The sequence below is a fragment of the Colossoma macropomum genome, unplaced genomic scaffold (assembly GCF_904425465.1).
Source record: "Colossoma macropomum unplaced genomic scaffold, Colossoma_macropomum, whole genome shotgun sequence".
Classification (NCBI taxonomy): Eukaryota; Metazoa; Chordata; class Actinopteri; order Characiformes; family Serrasalmidae; genus Colossoma; species Colossoma macropomum.
The window spans coordinates 32,313,710-32,331,602 of NW_023494784.1; the positions used below are offsets into that span (position 1 = coordinate 32,313,710).

The window sequence follows — 17,893 nt, forward strand, 5'->3', positions numbered from 1 at the left end:
TTGAGTAAAGGTATTCAACTGTATCCCTACATAAATCCCAGCAAGGTTTCAAATGAACATAAAAAATAACATGCACATTTTTAATCACCTTCTCTATTACAATTAAATGTTCATGTTTTTCGATGGATAAACATCTTCTTAACAGCATAATGCTGTACATTTACACTTTCTTACACAGATGGATTTGAACAGGAGTTTGATTGCTTTAGTCTGCTTTTGTCATTGGTTTGTCAAATGCCTTGCATATGTTTGAATGATGCTGCCAAAAAGTGTAGCTTAGAGCTCCAGAAGCAGAGTGCATGACATCATGAAAAGCAATACAAGACACACATGAACATGACATAAGCTGTTACTGTATGGAATTTATTAAGTGTGAGAAGTGTGTGGTCTCAGAGATGAAGCTATAGAACATTGCATTGCAGTGATTGCTACCATCATTGTTGCCGATTACTGAGATTATAAGTGAAAGTCAGTTACTTTTCCCAACCTGGATGTGCACCAGTTTCCACATGTTTAAAATATGTGACCAGATTTTCGTGCTCATGGCCCTATTTGTATTATTTGAATTTATTTATAGGTCTAAAATCTTTTCCAGGTCTGTTGAACATATCAAGCCTCTGGATCTTGGCAGCAAGCTTATAAAAGACTAAGAAATTTATTTTGCTCCATGCATATAGTCATGTGCAAAAGTTTGGGCGCCCCCGGTCAAATGATGTTTTATTGATTTTCTAATTGAAAATAAGCCAACACATCTACAGAGAATGCACATTTCAGTACCCAATTACTGTCTATTTGCTGAATTTAGCATAATGGAAAAGAAACTTTTAAATGTCACCTCTGCAAAAGTTTTTGCATGTTTTTCATGTCAAATCTAGCAAATAAATAAAAAGTGTGCACTAAAAATTTGCAGAAAAATGCCATATATAAGTTTTTCACTCAACAAAACATGTAATTTGACTGGGGGTGTTCAAATGTTTGCATTAGACTGTAAATAAGCACAAGAAGATAAGAGAAGAACACTGGGCCTTTGGGCAAACAGTAAAGCACATGCACAAAGAAAGGAGAAAAAAGCTTTGTTTGGATCCCCAAATGTTGCAAAATTACTCCAGATTCTCTTTTGACATTTTTGCTCACTTCAATCAAGTAAAAAACTGAGAATATTTTCCCAAACATTGATTGCACGCTGGCGAAATATTGACTGACCAATACTCATGTTAACGGCTGTCCCAAAAGAATACAATAAAATAATGGTGCAAAGAATATGCTCATGCAGCTTGTACTGCGGAGGGATTACAAATGAAAGAATTTCATTAGCCACCATCGAAGCTGAGCAGAAGAAGTAAAGTAGAGCCTGTATGATGCCTGTCATGGTCACCCTCATCTGTTTCTGCAGATGAAACGAGAAGGAGCTGTTGCTGTCCTGCATGCTCTTCATGTGTCTCCGCAGATAGAGAACAGTTGCACAGCTTGATGCCAGCATCACACAAAGACTGAGTAAGAAATAAATTAATCTTAACCAGAAATCTAGTAGCAATGTTTTGAACATTACATCCATATATGGATCAGTGGTATTATTTATGAAGGCAGTGTTTTTGTCAGTACTGCTTTCAAATTGTTTAACAAGATATGCAACCGCTACAGTGAAGCCATACAGAAAGAACATCCTGTCCATGATCAGAGCAGAGTATATGAAGACTTTGATATTCTTCTTCAACCAGATGAAGAAAGGATGCTGAGCAGGAACAATCTGGCAGTAGTAGAACACATTCAGCCAAAGGATGGAGGTGATACTGGTCCTCATGGTGAACAGCATGACTGCTGTTCCAACATCGTAAACCAATGAATTTGATGATGACATGAAGTCTGAGACAACAGACAGAAGGGTGAAGACATGAAGAGCAATGTTGCTCCCAACAAGCGATCCCAATAAAACGTTAAGAGGCTGTTTGAGCCGCTCTGTTCCTTGCTGTGGAAAGACCATACAGAAAACAAAAAAGACGTTCATGAGCATGCAGGCAGCAGAGACAGCGATGTTCACAGAGGCAAAAACGACATAAGTTATTTCAGCAGGGTCAGTCTGAGAATCATTAGGAGCCATTTTGCTTGCCTTGTCTTTGTGACCTGCTGATGTCCAGAAGTCTGCCATATATGCTCAGCATGGGTGAGAAGGTGCCTCCCTCTTCATCTGTCACTCCCTCAGAAAAAGCAGCTGTGTGCAGGCACTGGAGTGTTCGAAGCTTATTGTGGGGGTATGTATGATTAGTGAAGCTGGATTAGTGGGTTAGCAAGCTAACAAACAAGCTAACAAAAGGCATTGCAGTCCCATATCTGTCCAATGCAATATTTCACTTTCACTTTGCTACCACATGTTGTGCACCAATGAACCAAAACATTATGAACACTCACAAATGAAGCAAGTACCTTTGATTGTCATAACGACCATGCATGTCAAGGTCTGGGATATATTAGATGGTAAGTGAACAGTAGTAGACATTTTGGACATGGGAGAAAAGGGCTGGTGTGAAGAGCTGAGCAACTTCACAAGGGACAAATCATTATAGTCAGATGACGAGGCTGAAGCATTTCCGAAACTGCAAGGCTTGTGGGGTGTTCCTGGTCAGCAGTGATGAGAAACAGCAGTCTGAAGAGAGACAATCCTTGAACCTGCAACAGTATATTGGGTGCCCAAGACTCATCGATGCATGAGAGCAACGAAGCGCCCTGCCACACTACACATTTTGGCCCGTATTTCTCGAGCGTGTAAGAGTAACAACACTGATTTAAGATCAAGGCACATCAATCCATGTAGTCTTATTCGGTGCTATGGAAAAGGCATAAACTGAGCCTAAATCAGCATGTTTTACTCTGAGTTTTCATAAATGTGGGCCATTGTTCAGTAATGGTTTGAGGAACATGACAAAGACTTCAAGATGATGCCTGCCCTCCAAATTCCCCAGATCTCAATCTGATCAAACGTCTTGGTGCTAGATACTATAGGGCACCTTCAGAGGTCTTGTGGAGACCATGCCTTGGTGGGTGTTTTGGTGGCATGAGGAGGACCATGAGCATATTAGCAGGTGGTCATTTACAGAAACTATCTATATCAAGTTTATTAAAAATGGTATTATTATCTTGTAATAAATAGATTTGAATCCGAATATCCAGACTTCCTTACTCTAACCTTTACCTATAATGAATAAATCTTAACAGTCTGTTGAATTTCATATTTTGAAGATAAAATGTACTGCATTCTAGTTGTTAGTGCTGAAATCAAAAGGTGATCTAACCCCTATTATTTCTTTTAGTGTATGTTGCATCATGTGGTCTGCCTCCTTTAACTGAGCGAATAGCTACTTACCACCTACTCTTTTCAGGTACCATGATAACCTTCACAGAACAGTCCACTACAGCTCCATACTGTATACACATACATACTATAGCTATGAAAATGATGTGCAATATACTGTGACCATTTCCTTCTGCATTTACAATGGAAATTGATCATGTTGGTGGGGCTTAAATAGAAACCAAGCAATATACAAAAACAAGCTTACAAACGTGTCATAGGGAGACAAGCCCAGTTAATTTATGATTACAATTTTCCATCTTGTCTTGTTTTTTTATATGTACAATGCACTAGAGGTATTGAATCCATTTTGTGTCAGTGGGATGTTGTACAGGCCTATGAATGAAGTCACTGAATCAAATAAATACCTAACATTAAAGAGATGACAGAGCCCTGCCCTTCTAGGTGCCCTGATGAACCTTTATTTCCATGCTGCTATATCACCCAGAAAGTAGGCTAAGCCACAACGGAGTTTATGGTCATTAGAAGTTAAAGTGTGTCATTTCTTTGTAGAATTGAAAAAGTGTGGGCTTAATCTCATATGAATAAGTGGCTGCACTACAAATCCATAACATCTGGCACCTGTACCGCTTACGGACTCCACAACTGTGTGTTTGATATAGGTGCAAAAGTGAAAGGCCTATCTAAAAGCCATAAAGACAAGAGATTAAACATCACTGCTTCTTTATTTAAATACGTCTGACTACAACGCCAGATTTAAGTGACCATCCACAGGAGAGGGAAAAATTGCTGGTATGTGTAAAAGGATACCTCTGATATTAAAGGGCAGTAAGCTGCTGACAGAAATATAGTACATCTAACCACACATGCAGGAGTTAACAAGTAGTTGGCACAAAATCAGGCCAATACCGTTCTTTCTCCCTCTCTTTCTCTCTCTCTCTCTCTCACACTCACACACACACACACACACACAGTGGTGATGGTAATTACACAGATTGAATTGCATGTGTCCGAAAATGACATTAAGTTAGTTGAATAAATTACATAAAACAGGCAAAACTGTTCCTTACTTATCACTACTGCAGTGCTATTTACTGCATTATGTAAAGAAGTAGCACCAAGTGCATTTCTGTTCATTGAAGGTCCTTAAATGTGGGATCATCAATTTTTGCCCGGAACGTTTTTGTAATATTTGGAGAAATTCCATTGCTTTGTCAATAAAACATATGCTCAGAGGAAAAATCCAGTCTCTGTAGCTTCCCCAGGCTCTGTAAACAGGAGAAAAAATGAGTGAAGTGGAACACACAACATTCAAACAATCAGGACAAAAGGTGTGAGAATCAGGTTAGGTGTCCACCCAGCACACACTGGGGAGCCGTAGTCCCATGCAATGCTTAGTTCATCTAAAAATGATCACTAGCTTAAAAGTTAAGTCAATTGTAAGGATTCACCAATATGGGAATTGTGAGTGGATGCCAATATCCGATATTTTTCACAGAAATATGTGACATTGCTGATGCCGATACACAAATACTTATAAAATGAAGAAACTGGGCCTTCAACTACATAAATTAGCATTATAGAGAGGTTACAAATACAGTAAAATGAATACAATGCAGGTATTTTGGCACCACAGCCTAGCATCACCTAAATGTGCTGCTCTTATGATGTACAATAATACATCAGCAAATACTGATCATATCTGAACATCTGTCCGATGCTGATAATCTTTCAAGCAACTATCTGCCAATACCAATATGATTCCAATACCATTGTGTACCTCTAGTTAACAGTGATGCCATCCTTGCTCTATATCTGCTAGACAGGTAATTGTCTCACATACCAGGACCTAAAGCAAGGGTAACATCAGGCAGCTAGCTCCCTTACTTAGTCGTGTCAGTGTTATTTTATATGTGACAGTCGATTTTTGACGGTCTTAAGGCCTAGGAAGCATGGGTGCACATGTTTTGGGGGGAAGAATTGGAGAGCATTCATCCATCCATCATCTAAACCGCTTATCCTTCTGGGTCGCGGTGGGGAGAGCATTCAAGCTTCAGCTAATTTTTGCCAAAATTGACGAACACACCTTTAAGTAAATAGTAACATAATGACCGGCTTTGTCCTGCTACATATGCTGATATCATGATCTACAGCAATATTCGATTTAAAAAAGCTTTACAGCTTACATAGAGTTTCTACAAATACTGTTCACCTCTCGTGTCCACAGAACTAACAAACAAAGAACTTGTACAACATCAGCGTTTTGATGCACATGCAGACATGCACACACACATACATACACACCTAAACACACATTTACACAATCTAGTATGTGCATCAATCCACACATATAAATATGTTACATTTATGGCTTATTCCATTTGAGATAAAACATCTGTGTGAAGAGTCTGCAGTGCAAAATATTTGCTAATATTTGCATTTATATTATGTGTTATTCCCCCACGTATGTTTCACAGCTCTAAGGAGTGAATAGAAAATCCATTTAGATGAAAAAACGTGAAATGTCAAAAGTTCGACTAGTGAACACAACCACAACCTGAAGTCTCACTGAGGCGTGCTACAGGTGAATGCCAAACGGACCTGATCAGAACTCTATGGCTTTCCTCCAGTCCAACTCAGATAATTGTCCTTTCCTGCCAGCTCATTTTCATGCCAGCTCATTTTCACATTCAAAGGCCTTTTAGTGATCAGTGTTGTCCAGCTCTATGGTCAGCATCACAACATCTTGCTATGCAGCCATTACTGCATACCCCGCAAGAGGCCTCATGCCCCAGTCTGAGGCAGTTCTTCGGAGTTCGGGGGTCAGAAATAGTCCCTCCGTCGCGAGTCATCACTGATGAATGACGGGTTCCACTGTGCTGGATAGATGCAGGAGTGGCGGGAACCAGGGAGGCCGGAGAATGGGTAAAGCCCATTCCTCTCCAGATCTGCATTTCGCAGAGCCGGCTATAAAAACAAAAAAATAAGAAAAATGTGAGCTTTCTAAGTTACAAGTAGATCCAAATGCATTCAACGGATCTGTAAATAAACCAGAGACGCTCAAAGCCGAAATGTATAAATAACTCATTGGAAGTGATAACATAAAGGAACACTACAGCATTTTTCAACCTATCTACCATAAAAAACAAGTTTTAATGTACTTCCCTATAAGCCAATGGGCAGTCGCTGAATTCCATCAGTAAACATCTTTATGAAACACATTTTTTTGTAGAACACTTTTTACAAATTCTTCAGTAAAAAAATGAAAGTGCTTCACAAAGAAAAGGAGTAAATCTGTATAATTTGCTCTTCTAAGTAGTTGCTATGGGATGGGAATAGTTTTCCAGAAGGAAGAATTTGTGGTAATATGTCACCAGCAAACCACTGTGAGCAGAGTTTTCACATTTTCACCTGAAAACCTTAGGGCAAAAAAAATGTAACTGGAATTGCTTTTGTTTGCTGTGTTGCTGCACACACTATAGGTGAGTTTTGACTCAACAGTTTTTCAGTTCATTTTGTAAGTAAATAATTAAAGTTGGTACAAAATAACTTGAGTACGCACTGAATAATAGATATCTGTCATCTGCAGGAGATTCTTAGTGCTGCCATTTTCTTGCATCTCAATGGTCTCTCTGCCCCACTCCATAGACACACGGCTGCTCTTGGGAAACTCTGCATATGGAGACATCTGAAGGTCCCCACTTTTAAAGATGATTTTGTTGATGTCATTCTTGTCTTTTCTGTAACAGAAGGAGACAGTAAGGCTAAATACAGGCCATACAGTTTTGTGGCATAATGTTATTTCATCAAATCATCAGAAAACGTCCAGAAGTTAAAAGTTTTTTTTATAAGCAGAATAATATATCTGTAAAATTACCTGAGTGGACAAAAAGGACCATTTTAAATGTATGTGTTAAATTTAAGTGTGAAGATATTAATAATTCATAAAGTTTTCAGAGAAACAGTTGCTTTTAGGTATGCATTCTTAATGTCTATTCTTATTATTTCATTGTTATTTATGACATGATGGGTAAATGGGTACCTGCAGCATGCGACTATGAGAGCGATGATAATGATGAGCAGCAACCCCCCAGCAGCAGGAGACACCACCTTCGCTATCAGCCCATAAACTGCACAAAAAACAAAGCCAGTTAGGTAGAGCCTTGGAAAAGCATAGAAGATATACTTTTATGTAAAAGTAAATGTATATTAAACATTTCTCAGTTCTTGACAGTTACATACTAAATAAAATGTATTCCTGTCATCAAAACGTAAAAATGACTCACAGTTATTGCAGTTGAAACCTCCAAATCCAAATGTACATCTGAAAGACAATAAACATTATATACATCTCAAGTTTTAAAAAAGAATATTGCTGTTATATGGTAAAAATGCAAATGCACAGAAAAGTTTTGACTACTCTGCAAATACTTACTCCACACAAGTTTCATTAACCAGTGCGAAACCATCACCACAGTCTGAAACATGAAAATATCAGAAAAAAAGTCAAATCAACAATATTGCAAAGTTGTTAGAGAGTCTTTGAATATACAAGTTCTAAACAGCTGTCTGAGCTTTGCTTCTTAAAACACAGTCCAATTTTAAAGCCAGTCTGCAGTTCCTACCTCTGCAGGTGGTGTCCTCTGGGTTCTTTTTGAAAAAGCCTTCAAGGCACTGGCAGAATAGAGTCCCGTTTGTATCATTGCACACAGAAGACTGTGTGTCACACTTATTGTATTTGGACAGGCACAGACTCTCCCCTGGAAGAAGAGAGAGGTTTCAAAGTACTGAAGCTTATTTAACTCCTAACAAATCTTTTTTTCTTTTCCAATGCAACTTAATTCTATCCAAGCTCTGGGTGATTTCTGGGGTGTACAAGGTTGTAGCTGTTTTTTGCTCATTCAGGCATACTAAACACAAAAACTGATGCCATTGTTTTCTATCATTAGTTTACTCTTAACGGTGGAATATTTTGAATGCTTAGGTTATAGTCCCATATTCTATGCTATTATTTAGCTATTATAAATAAAATAAAATAAAAACAATACAACCTTGTGCCACCCTCAGTTACCCACAGTGTGTACAGTAAATAGTAAATAGATCCATTTTGAAGTCTTGGTGCATTAATAGAGGTAAAACAGACAACCTACACAAGAGGAAATCCACAAAACAGAGCAGAGAGATACACAAGTGGAAAGCCACAAAACAACTGCAAAGCAAAGATGACAACATACAGTGATGACTGAAAATCTGTTGTAATGTTATTATGTATTTCAACACATTTTCTTTATTATACCCAGAATATATGCAAGTGTACACCAACACATGGGATTTTCCCCTTCAGTGATTGAGAGAAAACCTAATATCTTGGGGGGAAAATGAATGTATGTAATCTGCATAGCAAAATTATGAACAAAATCATACTGCTTTGCAAACCTCCATCAAAGAAAAACACTCAAAGTTAACTTTCCCTGTGACAACTTATATGCTGGCAAAGTAAAAGTGAAACTGCATGAAAAGGAGATGACAAATAAAAAGAGAAGTCAAAAGGAGTTGTAAAGATAGAGGGTGATATAAGGAGGTGTGAAAAATTTAGAGAAGTGGGAGAAAGTGTGAAGAGCAATGAGTGCTGAGACATACCTTGATAAGTGAGTTGGTGCCGAAGCTTGAGGGTGCAGCGAGAGTGTGGCTTGCTGCAGTTTCTCAGAAATGTCTGGATTCTGCTGTAGACCTCAGAGCTGGTCACATTTGCAGACATGGAGAACATGTTCCGAGCAGAGATATTCCATCCCCCTGTATCGCTACACATGAAAAAAAATAAGTCAAAAGATCTGCCTGATAATAAACACCATAACTGACATGCATTGATGACACATGCTTTTGTGTGAACAAACTTGTGCTGTGCCTGTCAAGTTTTACATCCCAGTGTCAGTTCTACTTGAATTAATTAGTGAGTACAATAACAATATTGCTACCCAATGGTATGTTCTTCTTATTATTTTTATTTTTCTGCCAGATTTTCATCAACTAACTCATCCCACAGTTTTCAAGATATTGACACCATTCACACTCCAGAACGTTCAGGTCTAATTGGAAATGGTGTGCTTGTATGCAGCTTTATTATTACTATTGAAAAATGATTTTTTTTCCCCATTGAAAATGAATTGCGGAATTGTGTGGGCAAAAACTTGTGCACCCCGTATCACAATAATACAACCACACTTGCATCCTACCATCCATTTGGGATACCACAGTAATTGCCTAGCTACTTCCTAGCAACCATCTGGAACACCACAGCAACCCTCACAGATACAGTTAGCAACTACTTAGAAACACCCTAGCAACCACACAAGATACCATAGCAACCACCTAGAAACATCCGAGCAACCACCTGGGATACCACAGCAGCCACTTAGCAACACCCTAGCAACTACCTACCCAAACATATCTGGGTTAAGTGGAAAACTGTGTAAATCTGATTTCTCGGTGAATCATTCCTTTAAATCATTTGTTTTTATATTTAATATTATTGAGTTGAAACAGAATATTTGACAACAATAGATCAAAAACTCACTCTAGAGTAGAACGTCTATAACCATGCAGAACAGAGAGGGCGGCTTCCAACTGGAAAAATACAAAACGAAATCAAGTGAGCAATCATAAATTAATTTAATTAGTAAATTAACAACAAGAAAGCTTTTTGTGTTATTCAAACTCTCGCTTCTCAACCAAGAAGATGTGATGGAGATCTCACTAAGTCTAGCACGTTCAATGAATGTGATGTTGGAACACACTGTATATCTAATACATTTATTGTAAGTGGTTATGAAAAAATTACTGCCTTAACTAATTAGTACAGCACAGAGAAATAAAGTTTGGGCACCTGAGTTTCTACAAATAGATGAATGATTAGAGTGAAGCAAGTAAGTTTTACAAGGTGGTTCTTGGTGCGTACCAGCTGTAAGATCTCCTTGTGTAGCTCATGCAGACCAGCGCTCCTGAGGTGCGAAGAGCTGTTCACGCTGAATGTCCCAAGAAACGTCTTTGCTGTGGGGGAAAACCACAAAAACACTGAAGCTAGATTTCTGCAAAAGCCACTGATTTATTTATAACACAATGACAGTTTTAATTAGGCTCGACAGCCTGACACATTAATGATAATGAGTTGGTTAAAGGCATCACATTTACATCACTAATTCTGAAAGCTGAGTTGTTTGACATTTCCGAAAGAGTGTTCACGTTGATCTTTACACCCAGTGGTCCCTGGTTCTATGCGAATGTTTACTGTTCTGCCAGAGTTTGACCACCTACCTTGTGTGCAGCTGCGGCCATCCTCCAGGTCGTAGCCAAGGGCACACTTACAGGTGAATGAGCCCCTGGTGTTCACACACTTCGAGTCTTTAGGGCACGGATTAGTCACACACTCGTCCACATCTACAGAACAACAGAGGTACCACCATCATTCATCTGTCATCCTAAATAAACAATGTCACGGTAGGCTTCTCTCTGTTAAGTACTTCACATAGGCATGATCAGAATGTGGCTAAAGGCTGCACTGGATGGACCAGCAAAAAAGTTTCATGACAGTGATCACTTATTCATTTTAAATCTCATAAAATAAAAGTGCAAGTTTAGGTGAAATGTCTACAGAACACTGCTATGCCAACAGTACAGGACTATCCTAATGTGATAGTAAGTCATGACAGACTACAATGTTACTCGTTGGGCGACTCACCCTCAGTGCAATTGGCTCCTGTCCAGGCGGGCAGACACTCGCACTTGTGGCCTTGGACACACCTGCCTCCATTCGCACAAGTCTTAGGCCCACATATGTGATCTGAAAAGAGATTACAGGACACAGTATTCAGTTACAGCGTGGAGTTTCTAAAAGTACTGTATCATAAATATCATCAATAAGACAGCAGAGTAGGAACTGAACAAAGAGTGTAGTTACTGATTTTAACATTTCAAGGATTTGGGGAAAACAAAATGAAAGTATGGACATCATATTAACATACAACGCTGTTTAAAACAATTGTTTTCCGCCCTTTTATACCAGATGTAGTTGATCAGACATGTCTGGTTTGCTTCCTTAGTTTAGAGCGGTAGCTATGAGGGTAACAAACACTAGAGGTCAATAGTCACCTACATTTTTTCTGTGAATTCACACCAAAAAAGTGCTCAAACTGCATCCAGGTCTTCGAAAAAATCTCACAGACTAGTCAATGTGGTTTGGAGCACAGTATGACTTACTGTGCACTATAAAAGTGAAATGTTTGTGACTATGTTCGCAATTTTTGTTCTTTTTATAAATAACTGTTATAAACAACAGAAATCACACATATAATGTATAGTCTATATGCCTACATTACTAGCAAGCATGTGAAGGGGAGTCAGAATCCAGCACAACACTTGTTTTCTAAAGAAGCTACCCGCAGTGGTGAAATTTTGTTCATTTTTATGGTTCACAATAAGTCACAAAGTGTCTGTAATCACATCAGCAAAACCTTAAAGACCTTAATGGAGGAGTTAAATATGGTTTGCAGGTATTGAGAGAAGTTTTGAGTACCTATTAACTGCTAGTGTTTGTTAGCAGTGTTATCCTCAACTCCAGCGCTAAACTAAAGGATTAAAACGTGGACACCAAATATGTCTTGGTTGATCGACTACAACAGATAAATCGAGAATTGTGCAAATTTGATTTTTTGGCAAATCATTCTTTTAAAAGTACCAACATAATGTTAGAAATGTTTCACGTTACTACAGCTAAAGTATTGTATATACATATGGCATACACACAGTACAACTGAAGAACAAAATATCAAAACATACTACTATTCAAAAGGTTGAGTCAGTTTTTAATAATTTGTTATCTTACATACAATAATGTGCACAATGAAGACTAAATACTAAATATATTACTTAATTATATTTCAAGTATGTTGGAAACAAAAAGAAGCTATAAAATGATTAATAATATACTATTTACAATCATATTCATCAAGTTCTCTGCTCTGAGTTTTGGTGATCACTTTTGAAATATGAGGGATTCTGGATGTTGACTTTATTATAACTTCATTCTCAATTATGTGCAGCTTTCTCAGTCATTTTAGAATCATATACAGCTGTGTTCATCATTATAAACATGTCTAAAGTTTCTTTTTTTTTTTTGCATTCCAAGCTTCACACTAATCATCTAAAACCTGTAAAGATGCACATGGCTAGCATATTGGAATCATATTCATTTATCTGGTACCAAACTGAGTTCATATTTTTAGTTTATAGTAGTGTGGTTTGTAGTTTAGGTTTGTAAGAAATAATGGGAAAAAAAGCTAAAGAAACACACCAGGAGTTGTAGTGGACTTCACAGGAACCTGCGTGGTTGTGGCCTCCTTCTGCGTGGAGCTTCTTTCAGTGTGCTTTCCTGTGGTCACTACAGCAGTGCTCCTGGTAGGGGCACTTGTACTGTAGGAGGCAGTGGTGTGCCTGCCGTGCGCAGTGGTGTTGCCCGGTGTAGCCGTGCTGGTCTCTAGGTGCAGTGTGCTTACATCAGTAGAAATATCTTCGGGTTGGGATGAGCTGGGAGTCAGAGATGGCGTGACTGTTTGGGAGGTGGGCCGGTGCTGCTCTGTGGTGGCCGTGGTCAGCACCTGAGTTGTCTCCATAGGAGAAAGTGTCACGTGGGGCGTGTGTGGTTTAGCAGTGGTGCTGGGTTGGAGCTGATGTGTTGTGAATGGAGTTGACGTGCTGGTGCTAGTGCTAGTGCTAGCTAGCGTGGTAGTAATGACAGTAGTAGGGACAGTGCTAGCAAGAGTGCTAGCCACACGCGTGTCCTCCTCTGTATGTTGTGGCCTCTGGGTCACTGGTCCTGCAGCTGTGGTCAACACTTCTGTGGCCTCTGGTGTATGGTGGGTTTGGGAGACAAAGGGTTGCTGGCTTGAGAGGGAGTCATCCACAGTGGTCAGTGAGGGGAGGGCAGTGGTCAGGCCTAGAATAGTGGTTTCATCCTTGTGAGTCTGAGGACCATCCGACTTCTTGTCTACCACAGTGCTCACAGACCTTGCAGGAGTCTCAGTGGTCATAGTTTCAATGTCCTGGTGGGACATATTTGTCCGACTGTCTTCTGTGGACATGAAAGGTGTGACAGACGGTGCAGAAGCACTTCGGTCTGTGTAGGATGTCTCGCTGGTGGATGAATCTGCTATAGTGTCTGTCTCAGTCTCAGAGCTGTTGACCACTGTGGCAGGCTGAGTGGAGTTGTGGCTGATGTTGTCGGTAGTCATCTCTGTGACGTTGGGCTGTCCTGTCTGAGACTGGGTGCCCTGAGAGACATGGGGAACCTCAGGCTCAGAGACAGTCACTTGGGTAGCGTTCGTGGTCGGCTGATCCTCAGATGTTGCCCTGGTATGGTCAGCCTCAGTAGACAAGGCACCCTCAGTGTAGTCCCCACCTTGAGTGGTCCCTGTCTTTACCTCTGAGGTATCCGTTTGTGGAGCTGCCTCAGAAGAGATGGACTCCTCTGTGTACGGAGTAGTGCTGTTGGACGTGACAGACAGCAGAGTGCGCTCCCCAGCACGGTTGATGGTGGTGGATATGTAGGTGCTGTCAGTATGTGAAATGGACTCTGTAGTGTCCATATCTGTGATGTCTTTTTCCGTAAGCACCGTCACAGTGAGGTCTCTCACAGTCCTGGCCTCAGTTGCAGGCTGGTCTTTCGTTGCTAAATCTATATAGGCATCAGTTATGTTGGCTACTGTGGGTGGAGCTCCCCACTCAGTGGCTGTGGTATTGCTGAGCTCAGTGCTGGAGCTCAGCAGCTCTGTGGACACTTCTGGACCGCTATGCGATGTCCAGCTCTCCATATCCGTAGAGAAAGTGTTCTGATCCGTGGCTGCACAAAAGCAAAGAGTGATGTATCAAACGCAAATTCTGCATTTTGTGAAATATCCAAATGTACAGCAGTAATCGATCTGAAAGCATGTGGTCTTATTAAGACCAAGACATCTTACTTTATTAGGTTATAAATAAGCCTGTTCAATAAACGTTAACTACTTCAATAGGACTATAAATTAAGAGAAAACTAAAGTTCGGGAGTAGGACCGTGCCTCAGGCTAATCCTCCTCCTTCTAATCAATAAATTTCCATCACTACTGCCCAGAACTCCTGTCCAAATTCTCAGAATTCTCCCCCTCCTACATTCACAGTCTCTTCTTATACCTCAGCTACAGTACTGTGCAAAAGTCAAAATGCTGCATTTATTTCAGTTTCCAGTTAGAAATGGCCACTTAAGATCACTTATTAATTTTCAAGAGATACTTCTGAGGAGAGAATTTATAACTAATGGCCATTTTGACTGGAAATTAAATAAATGAATGGTGGACTTTTTTGCCACAGAGCTGTACATGTGGTCTGAACATGCACAAAACGTCTGTGCTTAATGACCGATCAGAAAATTCCAAATGGTCCATTACTCCCTACAATGGACTCATTAGTTAACTCCCCTGCATTATGTGTGGAATGCCACCAGGGTGTGCCTCTCACAGCGAGGCACTTTGAGAATCTCAGTAACCATTACAGAAGATGTTTTCAGAAGTGACTGCGGATATAATGATTTTGGGTGGAGAACAATTGGCAGCCGAACCCGTCTAAGCTAACAAAAGCTTCAGCCCTAAAAATGGCGGTGACCTGACCCATTGGGAATAGCTGTTTCCTTCCTTACGCTGACCTAGCAAAGTCCATGATACAATAATGTCACTCTCTACATGGAGTTCATACACTGGTAACAATGTTATCAACAAGCAAAAAGCCTTGACTGAGAGGATATTACACTTTTCTACAACATGCAAACCACACTTAAACAGACAATTAAACAAAACTTTTTATTTATTTTTTATTGTACTGATGATTGTAATCAATTCACATTCAACACATTTTAGTAGCATAAAATTCTGATTTTACTTTTAAAATAGCTATGAATAGATACAAATATTAGCTATCTATGTAAAAATCATCTTTCTGATCTGAGTTATGTGTACTTCATGCTAAGATTAAAGTCTGGAGTCTCTTATGTAAACTTATTAAGACTTTAGGTAGTGTCACCTAATATGGAGAAAAAGTTATACTCGTTTTTTAAAATGTAACCAGTTTAGTCATTCTAATCCGAACCAGACTAGAACATGGCACAAACCAAAAATGTACATGGTCGCACAGCTGCTACAACTACTATTTGTTCTTTGCTGGCAAATCTAGTCCATAATTTCATGTTTATTTCTTATTCTTTGATTATTAATTCAGTTTAGAATGAACCTGAAATAGATACAACATTACCTGTATAATAACATACCATGTAAGAAGTACAATGATATCCTACCCTAAGTTTGAACCAATGAGTCATTACCGATTGCACAGCAATGCCAACAAATGGTTTGCTTTATTCCAGACTGTGTTAAGGCTGAGGGAAAATGAGTCTGTTCCTCAGTAAAACTTGCAGATCACCTTTAAATCATCTGTGGCTTAAGTGAAAATGGGTTTGGCAAATTGGGCCCCTGGTGCCTCTCAATAATGTGTTGTCTTGTCAGCCCAGATGTTTGAGCAATCAGCCAAAGTGTGTGCAAAATTGTAACATTTCACCATTTGTATTTCTAATGTTATACATAGCCTAAAGTACATTACAGTTTATCCTTTGTCTAATACAGGACAAGACCTTTTGTTCAAACAAGTTGAATATTACAAAGATCTACAGTATAGTAGGATCTGACCAGCTGACTGACCTGAAAAGAAAATTACTTTCTGATGGAGTTACTCATGAATGAAGAGCTTCCCAAATTCTCACATTATTAGTTTGTGTATTATTAGACCTATGTGCGAGATAAACATTACTATTATTATTATTGTTGTTGTGACATTTTAGCCTTTTAGTCCTATATGTGTGAGATGACCATTACTACTATTACTACTGTTATGACATTATTGGTCTATGTGTTATTAGGCCTATGGGCAAGATGAACATTATTATTGTGATTATTGTTATTATTATTGTTGTTGTTATGACACTATTAAGCCTATGTGTGAGTTAAATATTATTACTGTTGTTAATAATATTATCATTAGTTATCTATAACAGGTGATATGTATACACAAATAAACCTCTTGGATTAAAGTATCCTACACATTGTTTTAGTAAAACTCTTTTTACTTCACTAAATGACTCAAGAAAAAGGTAAAAGGTGCCAATATATTATAAGTAACATTAAAGAAAGTATCAGTTCTACTGCAGTGAAACGTCTCAGTACATTAAGCACCTGTTAGAGTCCAGGCTTCACTTTTTAGGGCTCATCTTGTTCTGAAATAAAATCACACCCTTGAAAATAGTGAATAGTAAACTAGTCCAGAACAGAGATAAACAAAAAGCAATGAGGAATAATAAACAAAAATTTAACTGTCCTTCCTTCATAGATTTAATTCTAAACTATTCCAAATCTATACTTTATAATCTTAGTAACATAACTTATATAAAATGTAAACCTGAGTTAGTCAGTACCTACAGACTTCAACACCCTCAGAACAGACTGGGCCTGTTGGAAGGATAATAAAAACAGCCAAATGGCTACAGAAGTGTTGGCTAGCTAATCAGGTTCAATAACGGTCTGAATGCCAGCAGCACTGATGCTTGACAGCGGCTGAGTGACTGTGCAGTGGTATTTACATAGTTAGCATAGTGGGCTATCAACTCATCACTACTGTGTTTAAACTGTTCAGTTACTTAAGATTTGAATTAGAAACTAGGCCAATCACAAACTATCAGAGTTACTCCTCCAGCTGGGATGCAGCCCCGTCTATCTCTCCCTCTCTTTCTCTCCCTGCTCTTACCAGTTCTGGCTTCCCTCTCCGTGAAGCCAGGGTGGGTTTCCGAGAGTTTTGCTGTGGAGAAGTGTTCAAACCCAGCAGAAGTGAACTCCACTGTAGAAGCCGTCAGTGTCCTCAGCAAACCAGTTGTATCTTCAGAGTCAGTCGTGCCCGAAAAAGTGAAGTAAGTTCCCTCCGTGACCGAGCTGTCGGTGTTCGGCGCGAAACTTCCAGCAATCGTTACTTTCAAGAGAGACAGGACGAGCACCGAGAGCACACGGGCAGGGCGCCTCACTGCACACGCTTCCATGATGAAAACCACCGCGAACTTCGAGATATAAATAATACGGCAAAGTCGTCCGGGTCACCATCGGTCCCCCAACAAAACTCCCATTCGTCAATCTCCCCGGAGGCTGCTAAAGCTTCATTTTTCTCAGACTGAGCGGGTTTTTTATTTCACGGATCCCTCCAAACGGCAGAGGCAGAAGCCCGCTATGACTCTGCCCCTCGTTAGGCCACACCCCCCTTCAATAACAGAGAATGGTGCATGTCCCCGCCCACTATCACCACGGGTCACGCCCCTCCCTCTCAGCTCGACTTCCAGTAGGTGCTCGGGTACCCTTAGCCTACATGTCTTAAAGTATCCAGACACCCTTCTAATTAATGAATTCAGCTACTTAAAAAAAGGTGCACCCACTGCTGACGGGCTTTCATTTAAGGACACCCAACGTGTAGAAACTC

General features: G+C 39.6%; 2 protein-coding genes across 3 annotated transcripts; both read right to left on the minus strand.

The window, feature by feature from the left end:
- Positions 1 to 1,070: 1,070 nt before the first annotated feature.
- LOC118810773 (taste receptor type 2 member 1-like) lies at positions 1,071 to 2,098 on the minus strand. The gene has a single exon (XM_036574816.1). The coding sequence runs from the start codon at positions 2,096 to 2,098 to the stop codon at positions 1,136 to 1,138; it is 963 nt and encodes a 320-aa protein (XP_036430709.1). The 3' UTR covers positions 1,071 to 1,135.
- A 1,915-nt stretch (positions 2,099 to 4,013) lies between these two features.
- On the minus strand, positions 4,014 to 17,664 carry heg1 (heart development protein with EGF-like domains 1). Of its 2 annotated transcripts, XR_005007167.1 has the most exons (14): positions 17,177 to 17,664; positions 12,654 to 14,198; positions 11,043 to 11,144; positions 10,619 to 10,741; positions 10,263 to 10,354; positions 9,882 to 9,931; positions 8,948 to 9,108; positions 7,933 to 8,067; positions 7,743 to 7,785; positions 7,594 to 7,631; positions 7,350 to 7,437; positions 6,870 to 7,047; positions 5,909 to 6,274; positions 4,014 to 4,575 (listed from the first exon to the last, which is right to left on the minus strand). XR_005007167.1 is itself a non-coding variant. In XM_036568967.1 (13 exons), exons 1-13 carry the CDS (start codon positions 17,460 to 17,462, stop codon positions 6,131 to 6,133), a joined length of 2,985 nt encoding a protein of 994 aa, XP_036424860.1. In that variant the 5' UTR covers positions 17,463 to 17,664; the 3' UTR covers positions 4,014 to 6,130. The 2 variants fall into 2 exon arrangements, 1 of the variants encoding a protein (XP_036424860.1); XM_036568967.1 differs by having other exon boundaries at positions 4,014 to 6,274.
- Positions 17,665 to 17,893: the final 229 nt, after the last annotated feature.

Coding starts and splice junctions, on each gene's coding strand:
- LOC118810773 (XM_036574816.1), bottom strand. CDS start 2,098: ATGGCTCCTAATGATTCTCAGACTGACCCTGCTGAAATAACTTATGTC.
- heg1 (XM_036568967.1), bottom strand. CDS start 17,462: ATGGAAGCGTGTGCAGTGAGGCGCCCTGCCCGTGTGCTCTCGGTGCTC. Junction 7,438..7,593: donor AGGTTTCAACTGCAATAACT/GTGAGTCATTTT, acceptor TTTTTTGTGCAG/TTTATGGGCTGATAGCGAAG. Junction 6,275..6,869: donor TGACAGATATCTATTATTCA/GTGCGTACTCAA, acceptor TTGTTTTTATAG/CCGGCTCTGCGAAATGCAGA.